Genomic DNA, 19,167 nt, shown 5'->3' with positions numbered 1-19,167 from the left:
GATCTGTTGAAATAAAGTTGTTGAATGTCAGTCTACATCCATTTGTTTTACAACTTGTGAATAAAACCATAGAGTAGTTGCCGCTGATTAACACTATTTTCGATTTAGTTTAAAAAAATAAAAAAACTTAATTTGCTATTGTAAATTTAAATAGATACAGTAAGGACAGCTAGGAAGTAGACTGACAGACTGCGTTCAGAGTGTGTGTACAATAAGAACAGAGATTTTCTTCCATCAAGCAGGACAAGGTCAATAATATCAGAAGCGAATACATACTGGAGGTCTGCAGGACGGTGGTTTTTTTTTATTTTATTTTTTTTTCAGGCGGATTTCCACGGGTAGAATTTAAGGGCGGCTACTTTTTACTTCTGATACTTGAGTGCTTTTAAGATTTGATACTTTTGTACTTTTACTCAAGTAGTTTTCTAGAAGGATTCTTTGACTTTTACTTAATTACCGGAGGTTCCTAGGGGGCGGCGCACAATTAGCCAAGCGCTGCCCAGGTAGGTAGGGCTTAGGTCAGCAGGGCAATCCATGGTTCACCATGCACCAGTGACCCCTGTGGCTGATAGGGCACCTGCGGGTCTGCAGTGGAGCCATTCAGATCTGTGTTGGCCTCCAGCAGTATAGGTCTGGTGGCTTCGCTGTGGATCCGCAGTGCGAAAAAATGACGGATTGGCAGGAACACGTTTCGGAGGATGCGTGTTTCAGCCTCCGTTTTCCGAGTCGCCGGGGGGTTGCAGCCGTGAACCGGGATAAAAAAAAATTATAATAATTGGGCATTCCAAATTGGGGAGAAAACCGGGATAAAAAACCCTTGGTGACGACTAAGTTAAAAAAAAAAAAAAAAAAAAAAAATCAAATGAAATTAATAAATTGCGTGTTAATTGTTCAATGAGTTTCATGGCCTTTGCATATTTAGATTTGAACGCAATTAATATGCTTAAGTTATTACAGTTGGAATGAAAAATCAGAAAACTATAATAAACTGTAAAGATACCATTACATGTCATGCATACATAATTTGTATAACTGAACATAATTTCTCTCTTGATGTGTAATTTATAAATAGCACAGTATACAACTATTGGGTGAGCTTTTGAAAATCCCTAGGTTATCATAGAAATGTCTAGCTTGTTTAATATGATTTTATTGCAATTAGCTATTGGCAAAGTAAACATCTGTCTGTTCATCCTATATAATTACAACCCTTGCATTTTAGGAAGATGAATAGATAGAAGTGTCACCAACTTTAAATATGCTGAACAGGAGATTTACAGTACATAGCTAAAACGTACAAATTTTAGTGAACATGTTTGACATGTCTGAACATCTCAGGGAGCAATATCTAGGTAACGTGTCAATGAAATCAAGACTTGAATGCTTATGAAAATGACAGAAAATTACATCAATTTTAGCAGCTTCAGTGCTGCACTGTAGTAAGGTTTTTGTATTGTTTTTTGTAAACATACAGTGGGCTGGTCCCGTTTCTGTGTCCCTGACCCTTGTGTTTTGTTAAATTGTCATGAAGTCTGGGATCATTGATTAAATGGGCATATTTACAGATATGAATTCCTCTACACACTCAAACATGACATGTCTTGCTGCTTTCTGTTTTAACCTTGAACGCTCTTGCTTATGGCACTTGTCTTTAAGCTTCACTCTTCCAGTATATGCATTGCATTGGCAAGGAGCTTTGCTGTCTGGGAATCACAACTGCATTTCACACCGAGCATAAACATTTTTCTTGAACTGGTTTGTTTGAAAAACCCTCCGTTTTGAACCAGAGAGATTGCAAATGAACTTAAGTTGCTGTTGTGACTGGGTCAGTTGTCTTGCAAAGGGCCTGTGTGATCTTGTAAAACGTGTGTGTTACAGTACTGTATTTTCATTTTCAATGTGGCATTTGATCAGTTATTTTATACTGCATAGTTTAATATGTAAGGGCTTATAGAAATGTGCTGCAGTGTTGTTTTGGGGGACTGTCCTCTTATGACAGACTGATCAGTGTTAAAGAGGGAAATAATGTGGGTTTTTATTGCATATTATCCCACAGCATATTCTCAAAAAGCATGTATGCATAATGCGTACCTGTAGGTGTGTTATGTTTCAAATCTCAAAAGACTTGCTGCAATCCTAAATCCATAATTATTTGGTGTGATTGACTGTTATGCAGTGGCTGTTTGTTATAATGATTTATAACTGAATCATTTTCACTCAGTAATTTGAAGTATTACCTTCAAGATTCAGACCAAACTTTGTTCCTAGCAAGGGTTGTTTTTCTATACCAAATGTAGAAACTTGTAATCAGAGTAGTGGTTTGCTATTTCTGTACATTAGCCTTATTTGCATTTATTGGCAGCATTCACATACAGTGATATACAGTACCCTTTATACCACAGAACCAGCTATAAGGTGGCATGGCCATGTCTCCCATTTGCATCATATGCCATCTCTTTATAAGGTGGAACACAAATAGCACAGTGCTGTAACTATGGCTCCCAACTATAGCGTTATAAAGGGGGAGCACTGTAATCAAAAAACAATTTATCAATATAGGCAAATGTAATCTATACAGTTATGTAATATGAAGTGCAGTAAAATGTGGACCAAAGGGCTCTGGGCAGCATTGCATTGCTCTGACATTTGGCATTGGTTTCAAGTTTATTTATAATTTTCTAATTTCCTTCTTAGCAATGTTTTCACCGCTTTGGAATTCCATGGGCCAATTAAGTTAAACATTATGATCTTGAGCCATAGAGAGAAAAAGATTAAAAAGAACTGGTGCTCAAATATAGGAATGATCAATATAGGAACGAAAAATAGTAGGGTTATTTTTCGACACAAAGAACAATAATGTGTTTTTACTGCTTTGGAAATCCATGAGACAATTAAGTTACAGTTATGATCCTCTTGCGAGCCTTCGAGAGAAAGATTATTATTATTATTATTAAATGTTGAACCAGTGCTCAGATTCTGCAATGCTTACGTGTACAATATAGGATACAGTAAGCCAGTCAAAATGACTATTTTCACTTTCACTATTGGGAGTAATTCCATTTTGAAAACCCACGGCCTGCTTCTGATGTCAGCATTTTTCCGTACGCTTTTGGTCGGTTGGACGAGGCTTGAAAAATAGCACACTGTGTACAGTTGCTGTAATTGATGATCATTTTGGACGACCATATTTAGTTAATATGGACTGGAGAGGAGGGCTATAGTGGAAAATGATTTAGTTAAAATTCATCTATAGAGAGAAAAATTGTTAGAGAATTTGGTTCCCTTTCTGGAACTGGACCTCCGTATCCAGTACAGCTGTTAGTGTTACACGCTGTAAGTGAAGTCTGCAGTATTTTCTGGCCCAGCTTTGTTTTGAAGTAAAAGAAACTGTGATATTGTAGTGTATCAGCGTGGTTTCCCCTGTGTGGTGGGTAACAATCAAACAATAAAATGGCAGTAGTCAGGGCTAGTTTTTCTTGTCATTTGTGGTGGGTTCTTGGGATAAACAGCACCAAAGCAGACATAAAAGAAACAACATTTTGTCTAAACATTTGTCTACATGAGTTGTTGTTTAAGACCTGTGTGTGTGCTATATTTTGTGCTGTCCACCACCACCCCATCCCATTACAGTATAACCTGTTGTATAAAGAATATCTGTTGATTAAATATATTGTATATTATATATAATATATATTTTGAGGAATTCTATACAAACATACTTTTTTTTTTCTTCCTGTCAGCCCAAACAGCGCACATCACTGATCCCATCCCTGGAGGTGCATCGACTGAACCACAGCTATGACTGCTCCGAGGTCAGCTCTTCTATAGGCTATGCCAGCTTCAGCACCAGCCCCCCAATCAGCCCTGCCAACTACTCCATTGGGTCTGTGGAAGACTGCGACTTGGCAGGTGAGCAAGTACTAGAGAGTGTAGGAAACAGAATGAAGAGCCGTGTTGCCCTTGATGCATCTCGGGATGTTTGGAATATGTGGTTGGCTTTTAGTGATCGTTGCTCTTGTACAGGATAGTATATTGCAGTCAGTCTTCCAACATGTACAATAGCACTCCTGATAGGAGGCTTTGGAATGAAATCTAAGATGTGCATTTGGAGAATTATGATGTGAAAATGTTCACTGGATTATGAGGTGCCTTGAAGTTAATGGAACGTTGTGGCAAAGTGGGTGGTAGGGGGAACAGGTGTAGCAGTGATGCGGTGCAGGAATGACGGGCAGACAACTGTAATCCAGAAAATAAGCTTTTATTTTCCCTCCTGGTCTAGTGACCACAAATAATAAGCCCCGGCAATACACAACGATGTGTAAAGCTCGGGGCTGAAGAACACAGGTTGCAGTCCTGATAACGGAAACAAAAACACGGTCACCCGTCTCGGGTGCGTGCAGTCGTGATGGTGGTGCGTGAATATACTTTATTCCGTGACAGTTCGTGAAGTGGTGATCCGGCTTGTGCTGGCCCAAGGCGACAGCTCCGGATGTGCGTTTAGCTGTCTAGTGATTTCAAAAGACACAGACAGTTAGTTTACAGAGACGAACAAACACAAACCCACACACACACAACTCTTTGCAGAGTAATACAGGGATTACGTCCTTCTCGGTCCTTGGTTTAACCCAAACGAAGGAAAAGAACAGCGTTACCCTGGCCCCTATATGTAATCCCGCATGATATCTAGGTAAACGGTTGCAGCTGCCTTATTACTTGCAGCTGCCCCTTGTTTACCTGTCAAATCAATACGGTCTTACAACAGAGTCTCGCTTCCTTCCAGGCTGACCCACTTTCCGGTCCCGGAAACGAACTGTCAGGCCAGCCCTTCCAGATACTTCTCCTCCCGTTCTTTAGCGCCCTCACAGGTCGGGAGGAAGATTTATCACCAGAACTCATTATATTTCTGTCACATATCCCACCGCTCAGAGTGGAGCCGAAGGAACACTCGGCTAAATCTACCTTTCCCATTGCTCCCCCCTCCCGGGAAAAATAATCCGCATTTTGGTGGTCTTTCCCCGCACGGTGTATCATATGGTACATGAAGGGCTGCAATGCCAGATACCACCGAGTTATCCGGGCATTGCTGTCCTTCATGGTGCTTAACCACTGGAGTGGGGCGTGGTCTGTGACAAGATCAAATGAGTGTCCCAGCAGGTAGTATCGTAAAGAGTGAGTAGCCCATTTAATGGCCAAACACTCTTTTTCGACTACGGAGTAGTTACGCTCCCGAGGTAACATTTTTTTGCTCAGGTACAATATCGGGTGTTCTACTCCAGCTACTTTTTGGGACAAGACTGCACCCAAACCTACATCCGAGGCGTCGGTGTGGAGGATGAATCTCTTGGTGAAATCTGGGGTAATAAGAGTGGGGGCCTGGCAAAGTTTACGCTTAATCGTATCAAACGCCCCCTGACACTCAGCTGACCATTTAATTAAATTTGGAGCACTCTTTTTGGTGAGGTCGACTAACGGGTTAACCACTGTGGCGTACTCGGGGATGAAGCGGCGGTAATAACCGGCTAAGCCCAGTAGTGACCTCACCTGAGTCTTGGTTTTGGGGATCGCTGCATCAACCAAAGCCTGGATTTTGGTGACCACAGGTTTCACCCTTCCATTTCCCATTACAAATCCCAAATATTGAGTCTCTGTTTTGGCAAACGCACATTTTCTCAAGTTAGCTGTCAGCCGGGCTGCCCTTAGAGACTGAAGAACGGCTGCAACCCTAGCCAAATGCTCTCGCCAGGTGGAGCTGTAAATCACCACGTCATCAATATACGCTGCTGCATATTCATGATGTGGGCGTAAAACCTGGTCCATCAGTCTCTGAAAGGCAGCGGGCGCACCATGTAGCCCAAACGGCATGGTTTTAAAGTGGAACAGCCCCTCTGGTGTTGAAAATGCGGTTTTCTCTCTGGAGCTGCGGGTTAGAGGGATTTGCCAGTATCCCTTCGTCAGGTCCAGAGTGGAAATAAACCTCGCTTTTCCCAGTCTGTCTAAAAGTTCGTCGACCCGAGGCATGGGATACGCATCGAACTTGGCAATAGCATTCACCTTTCTGAAATCTACGCAGAAGCGGTTGGTGCCGTCCTTCTTAGCCACTATTACAATAGGACTGCACCACTCGCTCCTGGAAGGTTCAATCACTCCAAGCTCGAGCATATCCCGTACCTCTTTGCGAACGCCACTTCGTCGACTTTCCGGGATCCGGTACGGTCTCTCTCGCACTGTGACACCTGGGGGAGAGATAATGTCATATTCAACTAAGTTCGTCCTGCCGGGCACATCAGAAAAAACATCGCTGAACTCCTCAATAAGCTTACGCAGCTCTCTTTGCTGATCCGGAACTAATTGTTCCCCCATTGAAATCGCTCTTGTGCTCGGGGTCTCTGGACAGGGACCTAAATCATCCTCCATATTGCCTGGGGCTATAAATAAGACCTCTCTTGCCTGCCAGGGCTTCAACAAATTAATGTGGTAGATTTCACGTTCATTCCGGCGATCGGGCTGTCTAATTTCATAATTTACTTTCCCTATAGCCCGAATCACCTCATACGGCCCCTGCCATTTAGCACACAGTTTTGACTCTGATGAGGGAAGTAGCAGCATTACCTTGTCCCCTGGTCGAAAGGTTCGAATCCGTGCATTTTTGTTATAATGCTGCTCTTGTCGGTGCTGAGCCGATCTGAGGTTGTCTTGGGCCAAACGACCGACCAAATCCAGGCGATCTCTGAGTAGGAGCACATACTTCACTACATTTTTAGACGAGCCTTTGTGCTCCTCCCACCCCTCTCTCAGCAGGTCGAGAATGCCGCGAGGCTGCCGGCCGTACAGGAGCTCAAAGGGGGAGAACCCAGTTGAACTCTGCGGCACTTCTCTCACTGCAAAAAGGAGGTAGGGGAGAAGTGATGCCCAATGTTTCTGCTCTTGTGTCACAAATCGCCTCAGCATCGACTTTAAGGTCTGATTAAAACGTTCCACCAGACCGTCCGATTGTGGATGATAAACGGACGTCCTGATGGGACGTATTTTTAATATTTTGTACACCTGCTGTAACGTATTGGACAAAAAATCAGTTCCGTGATCGGTCAAAATCTCCTTGGGGATCCCTACTCTGGCCATAATCTGGGCTAACTCGGTGGCTATTGCAGCGGCACTAGTGGACCTCAATGGAACTGCCTCCGGGTATCGCGTTGCATAATCCACCACTACTAAAATGTGCGTATACCCGGAGTCAGAAGGTAGCAAAGGGCCGACTATGTCCATTGCAATGCGCTCGAAAGGAGTGGAAATAATCGGCAGTGGGACCAAAGGGGCGGGGCGCACTCGACCCGGCGCTACTCGCTGGCAGTCTGGGCAGGTGGCTACATATTTCGACACATCAGTATGAAGACCTACCCAATAGAATCGAGCCAATATTCGCTCCCTCGTCTTCTCGGCTCCGAGGTGCCCCGCAAAAGGGATATCATGCGCCAGCCTCATGACCTCCAGCCGACAAGACGGGGGAACCAATAATTGTGTTACAGGCTGTCCTGTGCCCGCGGCTAGGTTTACCCTATACAGTAATTGCCCCTTGATACTGAAATGTGGATATACTAGCGCCCCAGCGCCGTCAACATCCTTACCTTCAATGGACCGGACCTGTCCCCAAGCGTGCACCAGTGACGGGTCGTTTTGTTGGCCCCACACTAGGTCCACGCTTGAGTACCACGGGTCCGGTACATTGAGAGGGGCTGGAATAACATCTGCTCTAGTCGGTCCAGTAACCTCGCTCTCTCGGTCACACTGCGTTCCTACTCCCTTCGACTGGCGTTTGTTACCATTGCAGCACTCTCCCACCAGACCCCAGCCTTGTCTCAACAACGCTCCCTCCCATTTTGCGGTCCGTCTCTCCTTATTCGTTTTTCTAGGACGGAAAAGAGGGGAAAACATTTCAGTGTGAAAAGGAAACACATCACCAATTCGTTCCTTTTTTTTTTTTCTGCCACGTTTACGTGTGTGGCTGAGACTGCCATTTCTTTCATCAATTCTTTGAATTTTGGCCAGTCTCGGCCCAGAATAACTGGGTGTGGCAACCTTTCCGCCACCCCGACTACAAGGTGACGTTTTATCGGTCCTACTGATAAATATACTTTTAATGTGGGGTATGCCGCCGTGTCTCCATGGATACAGGAGATGGCCACCTGACCTCGTGGCCGCCACGACACACCGCCCAGGAGAGCTGTCCTAATCAAGGTTTGCTCACACCCTGTGTCCACTAACGCGTGGGTTTTCACATTCCCTAACACCACATTAATCAGACAAGGCCCCTCCCGACCATTTTCCCCCCGCTTACCAGTCTCAGGTGCCCAATTGCACGCGGCCACGTCACACTCCATGGCAGCGGGGCATGACCTGGCCAGATGTCCCGGCTGGTGGCACCTAAAACAGATAGGAGGGACAGAGGGGGCATGGGTTAGAAATCTGTCCCGCTGCTGGTATGGCAACGGGGCAGGGGCAGCACCTCTACCCCAGCTGGGGGCCAACCTTGGTCTCCATGGGGGGGAGGCAAGGGGGCCCAATGGGGTCGGTGCTCTGGGAGGTCTGGGTCCCTGGAACGAGGGGGGTGGTGGTGATGATGTTGGAGGAGAGGGAGAGAGAGCGCGGCTGCTTCGAAGGGCAGGGGCGGACAGGATCCCAATCCGGGCAGAGGTCAGGGAATCCTCAAAATCTTCGGCCAATTTGACCGCCTCCTCCAGGGTGTCGGGGTTGTGGCGCCGTATCCACGCCTGGGTTTCGGCGCCGACCACATGGCAGAACTGTTCTACCACAATGGCTTCCCCCATCTGCTGGGCGGTCTTCTTCCCGGGGGTCAGCCAATGCACCATGTGGTCGCACAACCTCTCCGCAACCACCCTGGGGTGTGTCTCCGGGGCTCTCCGGTATTCCCGAAACCGCGCCCGGTGGGTCTCGGTAGTAATATTGAGCCGGCGGAGGATAGCCTGCTTGACTAGGTCATACTCGGTGGCGTGCTGGTCGCTCATAGCCTGGTAAGCTGCCTGAGCCTCCCCAATCAGGCAGGGTCCCAGCTGGCTGGCCCAGAACTCCCGCGGCCAAGCCGCCGCGGTAGCCAGCCGCTCGAATGCCACCAAGTACGCCTCCGGGTCATCCTCCGCCGACATCTTCATCGCCCGTGCCTTCGGGGGCGACATCACCGGTATTGTCGTCGGGGTCGCTACTGCAGCCACGGCCAGTCCTACCCGTTCAATGAGCGCTGTATAGCGCTCCTCCCTCCTTCTCTCCTCTGCGTCCCGTCTGCTCTCCAGTGCCTGCAGCAGCTCCGCCAGCGCGTTGCGGTCCATGATCCCACTTCTGACACCACGTGTGGCAAAGTGGGTGGTAGGGGGAACAGGTGTAGCAGTGATGCGGTGCAGGAATGACGGGCAGACAACTGTAATCCAGAAAATAAGCTTTTATTTTCCCTCCTGGTCTAGTGACCACAAATAATAAGCCCCGGCAATACACAACGATGTGTAAAGCTCGGGGCTGAAGAACACAGGTTGCAGTCCTGATAACGGAAACAAAAACACGGTCACCCGTCTCGGGTGCGTGCAGTCGTGATGGTGGTGCGTGAATATACTTTATTCCGTGACAGTTCGTGAAGTGGTGATCCGGCTTGTGCTGGCCCAAGGCGACAGCTCCGGATGTGCGTTTAGCTGTCTAGTGATTTCAAAAGACACAGACAGTTAGTTTACAGAGACGAACAAACACAAACCCACACACACACAACTCTTTGCAGAGTAATACAGGGATTACGTCCTTCTCGGTCCTTGGTTTAACCCAAACGAAGGAAAAGAACAGCGTTACCCTGGCCCCTATATGTAATCCCGCATGATATCTAGGTAAACGGTTGCAGCTGCCTTATTACTTGCAGCTGCCCCTTGTTTACCTGTCAAATCAATACGGTCTTACAACAGAGTCTCGCTTCCTTCCAGGCTGACCCACTTTCCGGTCCCGGAAACGAACTGTCAGGCCAGCCCTTCCAGATACTTCTCCTCCCGTTCTTTAGCGCCCTCACAGGTCGGGAGGAAGATTTATCACCAGAACTCATTATATTTCTGTCACAAACGTACAGATGAAAACAAGGAAAAACAAATTTGACGGTGTAATTGTTACATGCTGTATGAATAATGGAGTTCCGTACTATAAATGATGTAGCTGCGAGCACATTTTTCAATCAATGGAGTTATTATTTTGAACATGTATTCACATTGTACACTTTTCACTGTGCTGAATGTTGTCATCATACAGTACATGGATATTTTAGAAAAATGTCTTTACATAGGCTAATAGTAATTAACTGTTTCATAGACCACTGTACAGCACTTTGCAGTATTTTGGTAAAGTAAATTGATCACTTTAAGTGAGATGTTATCAATCCAACATAGTACAGTATTCATATACTTGCTTGACCATGTTTAGAGACTAATTTCAGAAATTCAGATTTTTTTTTTCTTTCAAAAATGAAAGCTGCTTCATTTCACTAGATGTATAAGCATTTTATATCCGTCTTCATGAAAACTATTTATTCTCAAGGGCATAAATATGAATTGTTTGAGGAACAATTAGGGAATTAAGTTGCTTGGAGAGATTCATTGTATATAACCAAGACAGATATCATAGATAGCAATAAATATGAATTCATTATTTATTTATTTTTTTATATATCTATATTAGATACATCCTGGCAATTGAAGAAATTAAATATTTTCATTTGGGACATAGCATGAAAGATTTATACAATACTAAATGTATAGTCATAGGCAAAAATATTGGCATCATTATTATTATTATTATTATTATTTATTTCTTAGCAGACGCCCTTATCCAGGGCGACTTACAATCGTAAGCAAAAACATTTCAAGCCTTACAATACAAGTAATACAATAAGAGCAAGAAATACAATAACTTTTGTTCAAGTAAAGTACAAGTTTGACAAACCACAATTCAATAATACAGCAGGTAATAGTGATAGTTACATCAGGATATGATTAAATAGTGATAGTTACATCAGGATGTGATTAAATACAAAGTACTACAGGTTAAAAACTTGGCAGATTACAGTATTCTGAAGTACAGGATTAAATGCAGTAAAATAGGGGCTGATAAGAGCAAAATAAAGCACATTTACATGAAGGGTGATAGTGTCCCAGGATACAAACAGAGGAGTTCTACAGGTGCTCTTTGAAGAGGTGAGTCTTAAGGAGGCGCCGGAATGTGGTCAGGGACTGGGCAGTCCTGACATCTGTAGGAAGGTCATTCCACCACTGCGGAGCAAGGGTGGAGAAGGAGCGGGCTTTGGAGGCAGGGGAGCGTAGTGGTGGTAGAGCTAGTCTTCTAGTGCAGGCGGAGCGGAGAGGTCGAGTGGGGGTGTAGGGAGAGATGAGGGTCTGGAGGTAGCTGGGTGCAGACTGGTCAAGGCATCTGTAGGCTAGTACAAGAGTCTTGAACTGGATGCGAGCGGTGATCGGGAGCCAGTGGAGCGAGCGGAGTAGTGGAGTAGCGTGGGCGAAGCGAGGCAGAGAGAACACTAAATATAAGACCATTAAAGAAAACAGTTTAAATACAAGCATTTATTGAACATTAACCACTAATTAAGACCAAAATACACAATTTCTGGTAGTTTAACAAACAATCATGTTTATTTCAGCTCAGACACAAATCTTGGCTACAGCTTTTTTCAGATCAGTCCAAAGCATTTCTATTAGATTGAGATCTGGTGATTTATGAAGACCATTCCAGAACTTTTATCTTTTGTTTTCTTCAAGAATTCCACAGTTGTCTTAGCTGTGTCCTTTGGGTCGTTGGCGTGTTGGAAGATGAACTGTCTGCCAGTGGCCTCCAAGCAGAAGGAATGGTTGTACTTTGCAGAATGTTTTGATACATGGCTGCATTCATTTGATCTTCAATCACATGAATGTCTCCAGTCCCCGAACTGCTAAAACACCCTCATGTCATGATCAAACCACCTCCATGTTTAACTGCAGGTACAAGGTTTTTTTCATTGAAGGCTTTCCCCTTTTTTCTTCAAAGATACTATTGTCCATGTTCTATTTTAGACTCTTTGGACCAGATAGTTTTGTTGAAGAATGCTTCAGATTCTTCTTCATATTTCTTGGCTTATTCAAGGTGGTTTGTTATATGAATTTTCTTTATAACTTGTTTGCTGTCAGATCTACATGTATACAACTCTTCTGTGTCCGTTGTACAGTTCTTTCATGCACTGTTATGCATGATGTTTCTAAACCTTTCTTTAAGTCCTTGGCTGTTAATCTTAGATTTGTTTTAGCTGCTCGTATGATTCTCCTACCTGCTGTACCCGTACTTTTCTTTGAATGTCCACTTCTTTCAAGCATTTCAGTTGAATTTCTTCTGTGGTACTTCCTCTGAATGTGGATTTTGGTATTCCATTTTTCTTTGATACTGTTCAGTAGCCATTTCCTTTGTTGTAGTTTGCTACGAGTGCTTTTCTCAAACGTGAATCAAACTCCTTTGTCTTGACAATCATCCGCTGTGTTGCCAAAATGTTGTTCTTCAACAGATGATAATTATGATAATTACCTTACATTGACTTTATAATGCAGATTATTTTCTGTGTAATGGTTTTCAATCAATGAATATATATTTTTAATTGGTTATATTACATTTTACATACTAAAATATTTGAAATTGTTCAAGTGCTTTTTTTTTTTTATAAAGGTTTGTTAAACTACCAAAATGGTATATTTTGGTCACTGTCATATTAATTGGAGGCTAACGTTCTAAATTCTTGAATTTAATATGTTTTCTTGAATGATCTTATATTAAGTGAAGGGTGCCAATACTTTTGTCTGGGACTATAAACAAGCAGGAGATAACAAATGTCGTTGAAGTTCATCTTCCGAAAAAGGAAAACAGGTCAGAAACCCCTGTGTGTGTTAATGTTCATGCCAAATCACTTGTGGTTATTAAAATACTATAGAGAGATGGGATGTACAAGCCTGTACATTTTTTTACATCCTTCAAGGCATTTGTAAAGCACAGACCCCCTCTGGAATAATGTAAAATCCAGCTTTGTCCACAAAATGTTTGCATTCAGAAATTTTGATTCAATAGCTGCTTGCTTATGTGTCAGATTAATAATTGTTATATCACAAGTCCCAAGCTTGATATAATATTTGTTTGACATTCCAATCAAAAATAGCACTTATCGAATGATGTAACTACTGTGGGATTGGTACAGTAGTACAATGCTGGTTAAGATCATTCATAATTATTTTGTTGGATAAAGAAACAGATTAAATGCATGCAGAAACCGAAATACAGATCATATATACTAGGAACAAAAGATTTGACTATAGGTTTGGTAATGTGCAAGAACAGGTGTCTGCAAAGTGTTTAATCCGTTCTAGACATATAAGTGCACACAAATTTCAGCTTCTAGTCCTTCAGTGAAGCTGTGGATGGAATCCCACATGGTGTTTCAAATGTTTGTTTCCAGTTCCTGTGTCTGTGTGTGTGTGTGTGTGTGTGTGTGTGTGTGTGTGTGTGTTACTATTAGTATTCCTTTACTAATGAGTATGCTGAGGATGAGCAGCTATATGTGTGGCATTTGTCCTGTTTTATTCGATTTGGTTCCATTGCTCTCAGCATGATGTCGTAATTGTTCACTACTATCTGTATTCCGTTAGGGCTTATAAAGCCTACTCGTTCTCTGTGAACAATTAGCCGATGGCAATGACGTGCTGTGATGACTCAGCCGGCTCATGTTCCCAACAGTATGTTCAGTCTGTCGCCTTTTCTTGCCAACCTTGCCCACACTTCGCGAGGTGGGTCACCAATAGCTGGAAGATGAGTTTATAATTGGGTTTAGTAAAGTTTCTTTGCCATAAAGTAATGTACTGTATGCTATTTCTGTATCTGTTTTAAAACTTATTTTCACAGAAGTAGGATGAAATCAGAAATTCTTTCAGCTGTTCTTTCTGGTGATGTGCTGTGTACTGAGCTAAGGGCATTACAGAAAAGCGTAACTCTACCATGACAACCATCTTCAAAATAAAATCAAGACTGATGGAACTGAATAAATATGGGCGTGTCTTCTAATTGGTTATACAAAAATTGTAGCTCACAATTGTATTTGCTGTATTTTATCTTCATGTGTGCAATTTGATTTGCATTTGGCCTTTTAATAAAATGTGTGTGCTGTTGTTTCAAATAACAGATTTTGAAAGTCAAGTAGACTTTTCGGTCATATTTAGCTCATTTTAAACATTTAGTGTCCAGACTAGGAGTTTCGTACTGCATCCAGTCTATTTCAGGCAGGACTAGCTGTGCCTCCAATCAACCCTGAAAACGGCTTTATGCAGAATGACAGGGAGGGAAGGAGGCTCCAGTGGGACTGGGGTGACGAGCAGTGAGCCATGGCACACAATATTGGACTTCGGTCATCATCTTATCAGATGTACCCATTAGTGTCTAGCTACAAATGCCTTCATCATGTTTGTAAGAAACCCCTGTTGTCAGTAATTTTACAAAGCTGCCTCCACAGTGTTCGACCATCATATTTCTGATCACATTTGAGGTAGTGACTATAAAAACACTCTGGTCTGTTTTCTTAGGTATAGACGGTACACTTTGAGTTAATGTCTTAGCATGTGGTATAAAACTGTATTTTATCCGGTGTTGTCCGGCAAAAATGAACTGTTTCGTTACCACATTAGTTTAACCTTTGACCAACTCAGTGGTACAGACCACAAACTGTGACATAAAGTCTTTACAGTTGGTAAAAATGAACTGCCAAACTGCTTTAACCTCTAGACCATATCAGTGATGCAGTACTTTTTTTCACATATCAAATGTGCCATTATCCTTATATTACTGAATCCCTCCAGTGATGAACAGAGTATTCCTGTTTCTTGATCCTGCTGAGTATCTGCTTAGGGATATAAACTAGTACAGCATTCTGTAGTTAGAAATAATGGTTATGATAATACAGGGATAAGACTCACATTGCATAGCAGTTTGATCCATTCCTGGTTTTGCTATGAGTTTAATGACACACACATGAGTTTGTTACCTATACTATACACTGTGGCTAATCAAGCGCATAGTAAAGCCTGGAATGGGTGAAACTGCTATGCAGTATTTCCATCCCTGCAATATATAAAAAAAACAGTAATGAAAATTTTGAACTTTTTTTTTTTTTTTTTTTTTTTTAAACAGCACTTCTTTATATCACTATGCATGGAATGTACACCATAAAAGGATTAAAAAGAATCATGAGTTTCTTTTTATGAAAATAATAATGTAAATTTAACACACTGGAGTTATTTTTTTCCCCGTTGTGGATGCCAAAGGTCACATTTACCACCCATAAACATAAGGCGCTGAGTGTAATAATAGAGTTCTTATTAGCTTTATGATTGTACTGTTGCCTTGGCAACCAGCAGTGCATGAAGACAGACTAGTTATGTTAGAGATGGCCTACGTTTATAGGTGGATAAATCAAGCACTACAATTTCTCAGCTAGATTGTGCAAAATGGGCTGGCTTCCGGCTTACCATAAAAGGCATGTGCACTTCCTGCTACAGTTTATTAAGCACTACAAAGGCATCCTAAATGACACAGGAGGCAGCATTTGGTGCATAACAAGGTGTTCTCTGTAATGATTTTGCTACAGAAACATATGCATCTGTAGGGTATTTTGGATTCTTATGTAAACATGTAGGGCTCATTACAGAAAGGCAAAGGGCCTTTTTTCAGCTTACCCTTTAAGAGACAAAACAGGCAAATGTTTTGAATTGTCAACAGAAGAGATGGTATTCTGCTGTAGTGCTATGGGTTAAATGTTCAGAGAAAAGATGTTTTGATTTAATGCAAGATAGTGATGCAGTAAACTCGGAATTGCTTGAAGTAACATATTGTGAAGCAAACCTACTTGAGATTCCTGCAGGAAGTGTTGTGTAAGAGGCTGTCTGGTAGTACTCCATTTATCAAATAGGGAAACATTTTCTGCTTCCTTTTGTTTTCTGTGGTCCACTGCTGCGGTCTGTTTTTGTCTCTTGTCAAAGATACAGGTTTATTCTCCCAGATCTCAATCAAAAACTCTTTTCAAACTAACAGAAAAAAAAAACAAAAAACATGCCAATAGGGATACAATTAAGTTGTCCCTTTTTCATTAGGCATATTATGATGCTGAATGTAGATCTCTGGATAACCAATAATTTTATAAAGGAGCAAATCCTCCTTTGTATCGGATACGCTGCTCAAGTTAATACACAATATCTGGGCACAGTGTAGAATCATCACATTTATCAAAACAGTTCCTTGAAGCTACAATTACACAAGAGAGACGACGAAGGATGTATACTGGTTCACATTATCCATGGGTGCACAGAGCCATCTGGCATGTTTGTAAGCAAGGACAGAAGTAAGAAGCAGGCAGGTGATTGGAAAAAGTTTTGATTTATTTTGTTAGCTCTGTAAAAAGAGAAATTGATGGGTGTCAGGAGACCATAACCCTTAATACACTTTTGTTTCTTTGAAGGACTAGACAAAGCTACAATTCCCATTGGAGAGTAACACTTCCATATGTACAAGGTCACAAAGAAAGTTGTATCTTTTAATTGTGTATTATTCGTAACTACTTCCTTCAATGAGACTTTAAAATCAGTTGGGGAGAGAATATGGTCCAAGGCTCTTGGGGGCCCTCAATGGGAAAATGTTTTGGAGAGCCCTGGTGGTCATTATTCTTACTGTCGTCACCAGCGCTCCAAATAATGGCCATTGAGTAATTTGCTCTCCAATTTAGACACTATGTGACTAAAATGTATTTTGGGAGTAAAATGTAACATTACCTTGAAGCCATGCATACTTTCAAGAAATACTGTACATACTTTAATGCTAACTTATGGGGTATGCGTTAACTACAACCTTACATTTTACTGTAATGTCACTTTGAACTACTGTACAAAAATTTGGTATTGAAATAAAAACAGAAACTACCACCAGAGTAGTACAAAAAGCTTGATGACATGCAAACTCAAGATGTGCAGCAAAATGACTCTGCATATTCGTTATGCATTACATTTAAATATCATACGTAATTCATATTTTTTCAATGCGTAAAACAGCCTTTAAGTAGCTTACCTGAAGCTCTGGTCGTCCCAGCACTGGTGCTGTAAGAAAATAAATAAAAATGATCAGGTATCCGGTTAAATAATAAAGAAAGTTTGATATACAACTATTTTGTAAAGTTAAAATTGTTTTGTAAATTAGTATTCCAAATCGTGCATATATATATAGTGAGTATCAAAAGAAACGTATCACTTATATTTGAGCATCAAAAGAAACATCACTTCTATATGGATAAAATTCACTAGTGCAGTGACTTTCTATTGTGCTGATTAACAATTGACATCACGAAGATGCTGCAAAATGATCCGTTGATCTTGGGCAGGTGTTGTGACTCTTGGTCTCCCAGTTTGTGGCCTGTCATTGACAGAGTGTGTTTGGTTATATCGTCTCGTCAGGTTTTAAATTGCTGGCTGTGAGCACCCAAGACGGCGAGCCACAGTACGCTGCCCTAGTCCAGCCTCCAACATGCAGATTACTCTAAGGCGCTGCTCTCTTGACAGACATGGCATAGAAACATTAAAGACTCTTTAGTCTCTTCAATTTATAAAGCACCACCAGCAACTGATAACTGCCGGTATATGGCAATTATCAATGTGATGTATACATTGCTCTAACACATATAATACAAGATTTTTTAATCATCCATATTCAGGACAGAAATATCCCATTTAAGGAATGTATTAATTGTAACAGCACACATGTAATTTACATACTTAGTAATTTGTAGTGGTCATGTTCTTATAAATTATATGATGAGTGTGCAACCAAGACATCTCTACAAGGTCTACCATCAAGCTACAAGCCTTTCCTATATATATATATATATATATATATATATATATATATATAATGCAAAGTAAATATGGCAATATTTATGAAATGAACATACAGTCAGGTGTTACATTCACCAGATAGACCTTTTACGTGTTCTTCAATAAACTGTGACAAGCTGTTCAGATGCGGCCTCCATCTTAAGAGCAGGTACCCCCATTTAGACTTCAGATGTAATCATTAGTCAAGTGGCTGCTGAGGTGATAACATCATTTGTTGTTGTTGATTTGGACATCATGTCTTTCAGTGATATCAGGTGGTGGCAGACGCAGATTTATGACTGAAGTCCAGACTGTGTGAGCTGTTCAAGTGCTGGAGTCTGAGGATACACAATGGCGAATTTGGTGTGACCCTTTCTGTTTACGGATTGTGGACACGTTAAACGTCCTTGACAAGGAGGTGGGAGGTCAACCATACAACATGCCTGTTGTCATAGATTATGTTACCTGTGTATTGGAGGACAACGCAGCCCTGGGCAGCTTACAGGCAAGCCCGCAGGCGCCCGACCAGACCACAGGGGTCGCTGGTACGCGGTGAGCTGGCGAACACCCTGGCTGACCTAACCCTCCCTCACCCTTATACTTAATGAAAAACTGACAAAAAATTTCAAAATCTAACATGAAATTCTTTACTACTATTATGGCTTTTAGTAGACTTTTTTTATTTTTTGTATTTATTTTTAATTTTTTTTAATTGTCTCAATCCTAAAATTCTAGGTGATGTAAACCATTTGGCCATAGCTGTACATTAGGTAGGTTTATGAAAGTTTTTCCCTTTAACAGATACAATCAATAGGTAATTTGCATTTGAAAAATGTTTACTAGAATGTAAGTAATTTCAAATAATCTTTTTGATTTAGATTTGTAATACCAATGACACTTTTGTTATGCTATTAATGCTAAATCTTTAGATGCGTAATATTATTAGATGCATTATTAGATGCATAATACTAGATAAATAATATTCAATTTCAGACAGGTTTAAATTGTTAGAAAACAGCCATATTGTTATTAGAGACATTATGCATGCGAAATCAAGGCAGACTAGGAATGCAGCTAAGCCATTGATTTCCTTTCTTAATAGCATGTTATGCTTTAGTTTTTAATTTGGTAATTTTTTTTCTTGGCATATAAACACATGTGGTGAATCGTAGATTATTGCAGGTCAGAACTTCTGGAATGCAGG

The 19,167-nt window shown here is 41.7% G+C and overlaps 2 protein-coding genes across 12 annotated transcripts in view; one reads left to right on the top strand and one right to left on the bottom strand.

Moving 5' to 3' along the window:
- Positions 1 to 19,167, top strand: part of LOC117419806 (ankyrin repeat and sterile alpha motif domain-containing protein 1B-like) — a 260,532-nt gene that overhangs the window by 159,816 nt on the left and 81,549 nt on the right. For all 11 annotated transcript variants that reach the window (XM_058986231.1, XM_058986226.1, XM_058986225.1 and 8 more), the window contains one exon: positions 3,741 to 3,909. In XM_058986231.1, coding sequence (XP_058842214.1) covers positions 3,741 to 3,909 — 169 coding nt within the window. The remainder of the gene's footprint in view (positions 1 to 3,740; positions 3,910 to 19,167) is intronic.
- Positions 4,319 to 9,399, bottom strand: LOC131697439 (zinc finger protein 446-like). The gene is made up of 2 exons (XM_058986234.1): positions 8,333 to 9,399; positions 4,319 to 4,505 (listed from the first exon to the last, which is right to left on the bottom strand). The coding sequence occupies exons 1-2, from the start codon at positions 9,336 to 9,338 to the stop codon at positions 4,498 to 4,500; spliced, it is 1,014 nt and encodes a 337-aa protein (XP_058842217.1). The 5' UTR covers positions 9,339 to 9,399; the 3' UTR covers positions 4,319 to 4,497.

The sequence above is a fragment of the Acipenser ruthenus genome, chromosome 14 (genome assembly GCF_902713425.1).
Source record: "Acipenser ruthenus chromosome 14, fAciRut3.2 maternal haplotype, whole genome shotgun sequence".
Classification (NCBI taxonomy): Eukaryota; Metazoa; Chordata; class Actinopteri; order Acipenseriformes; family Acipenseridae; genus Acipenser; species Acipenser ruthenus.
Note: the sequence above shows the minus strand (reverse complement) of the source record. Positions and strands in the feature narration are given on the sequence as shown.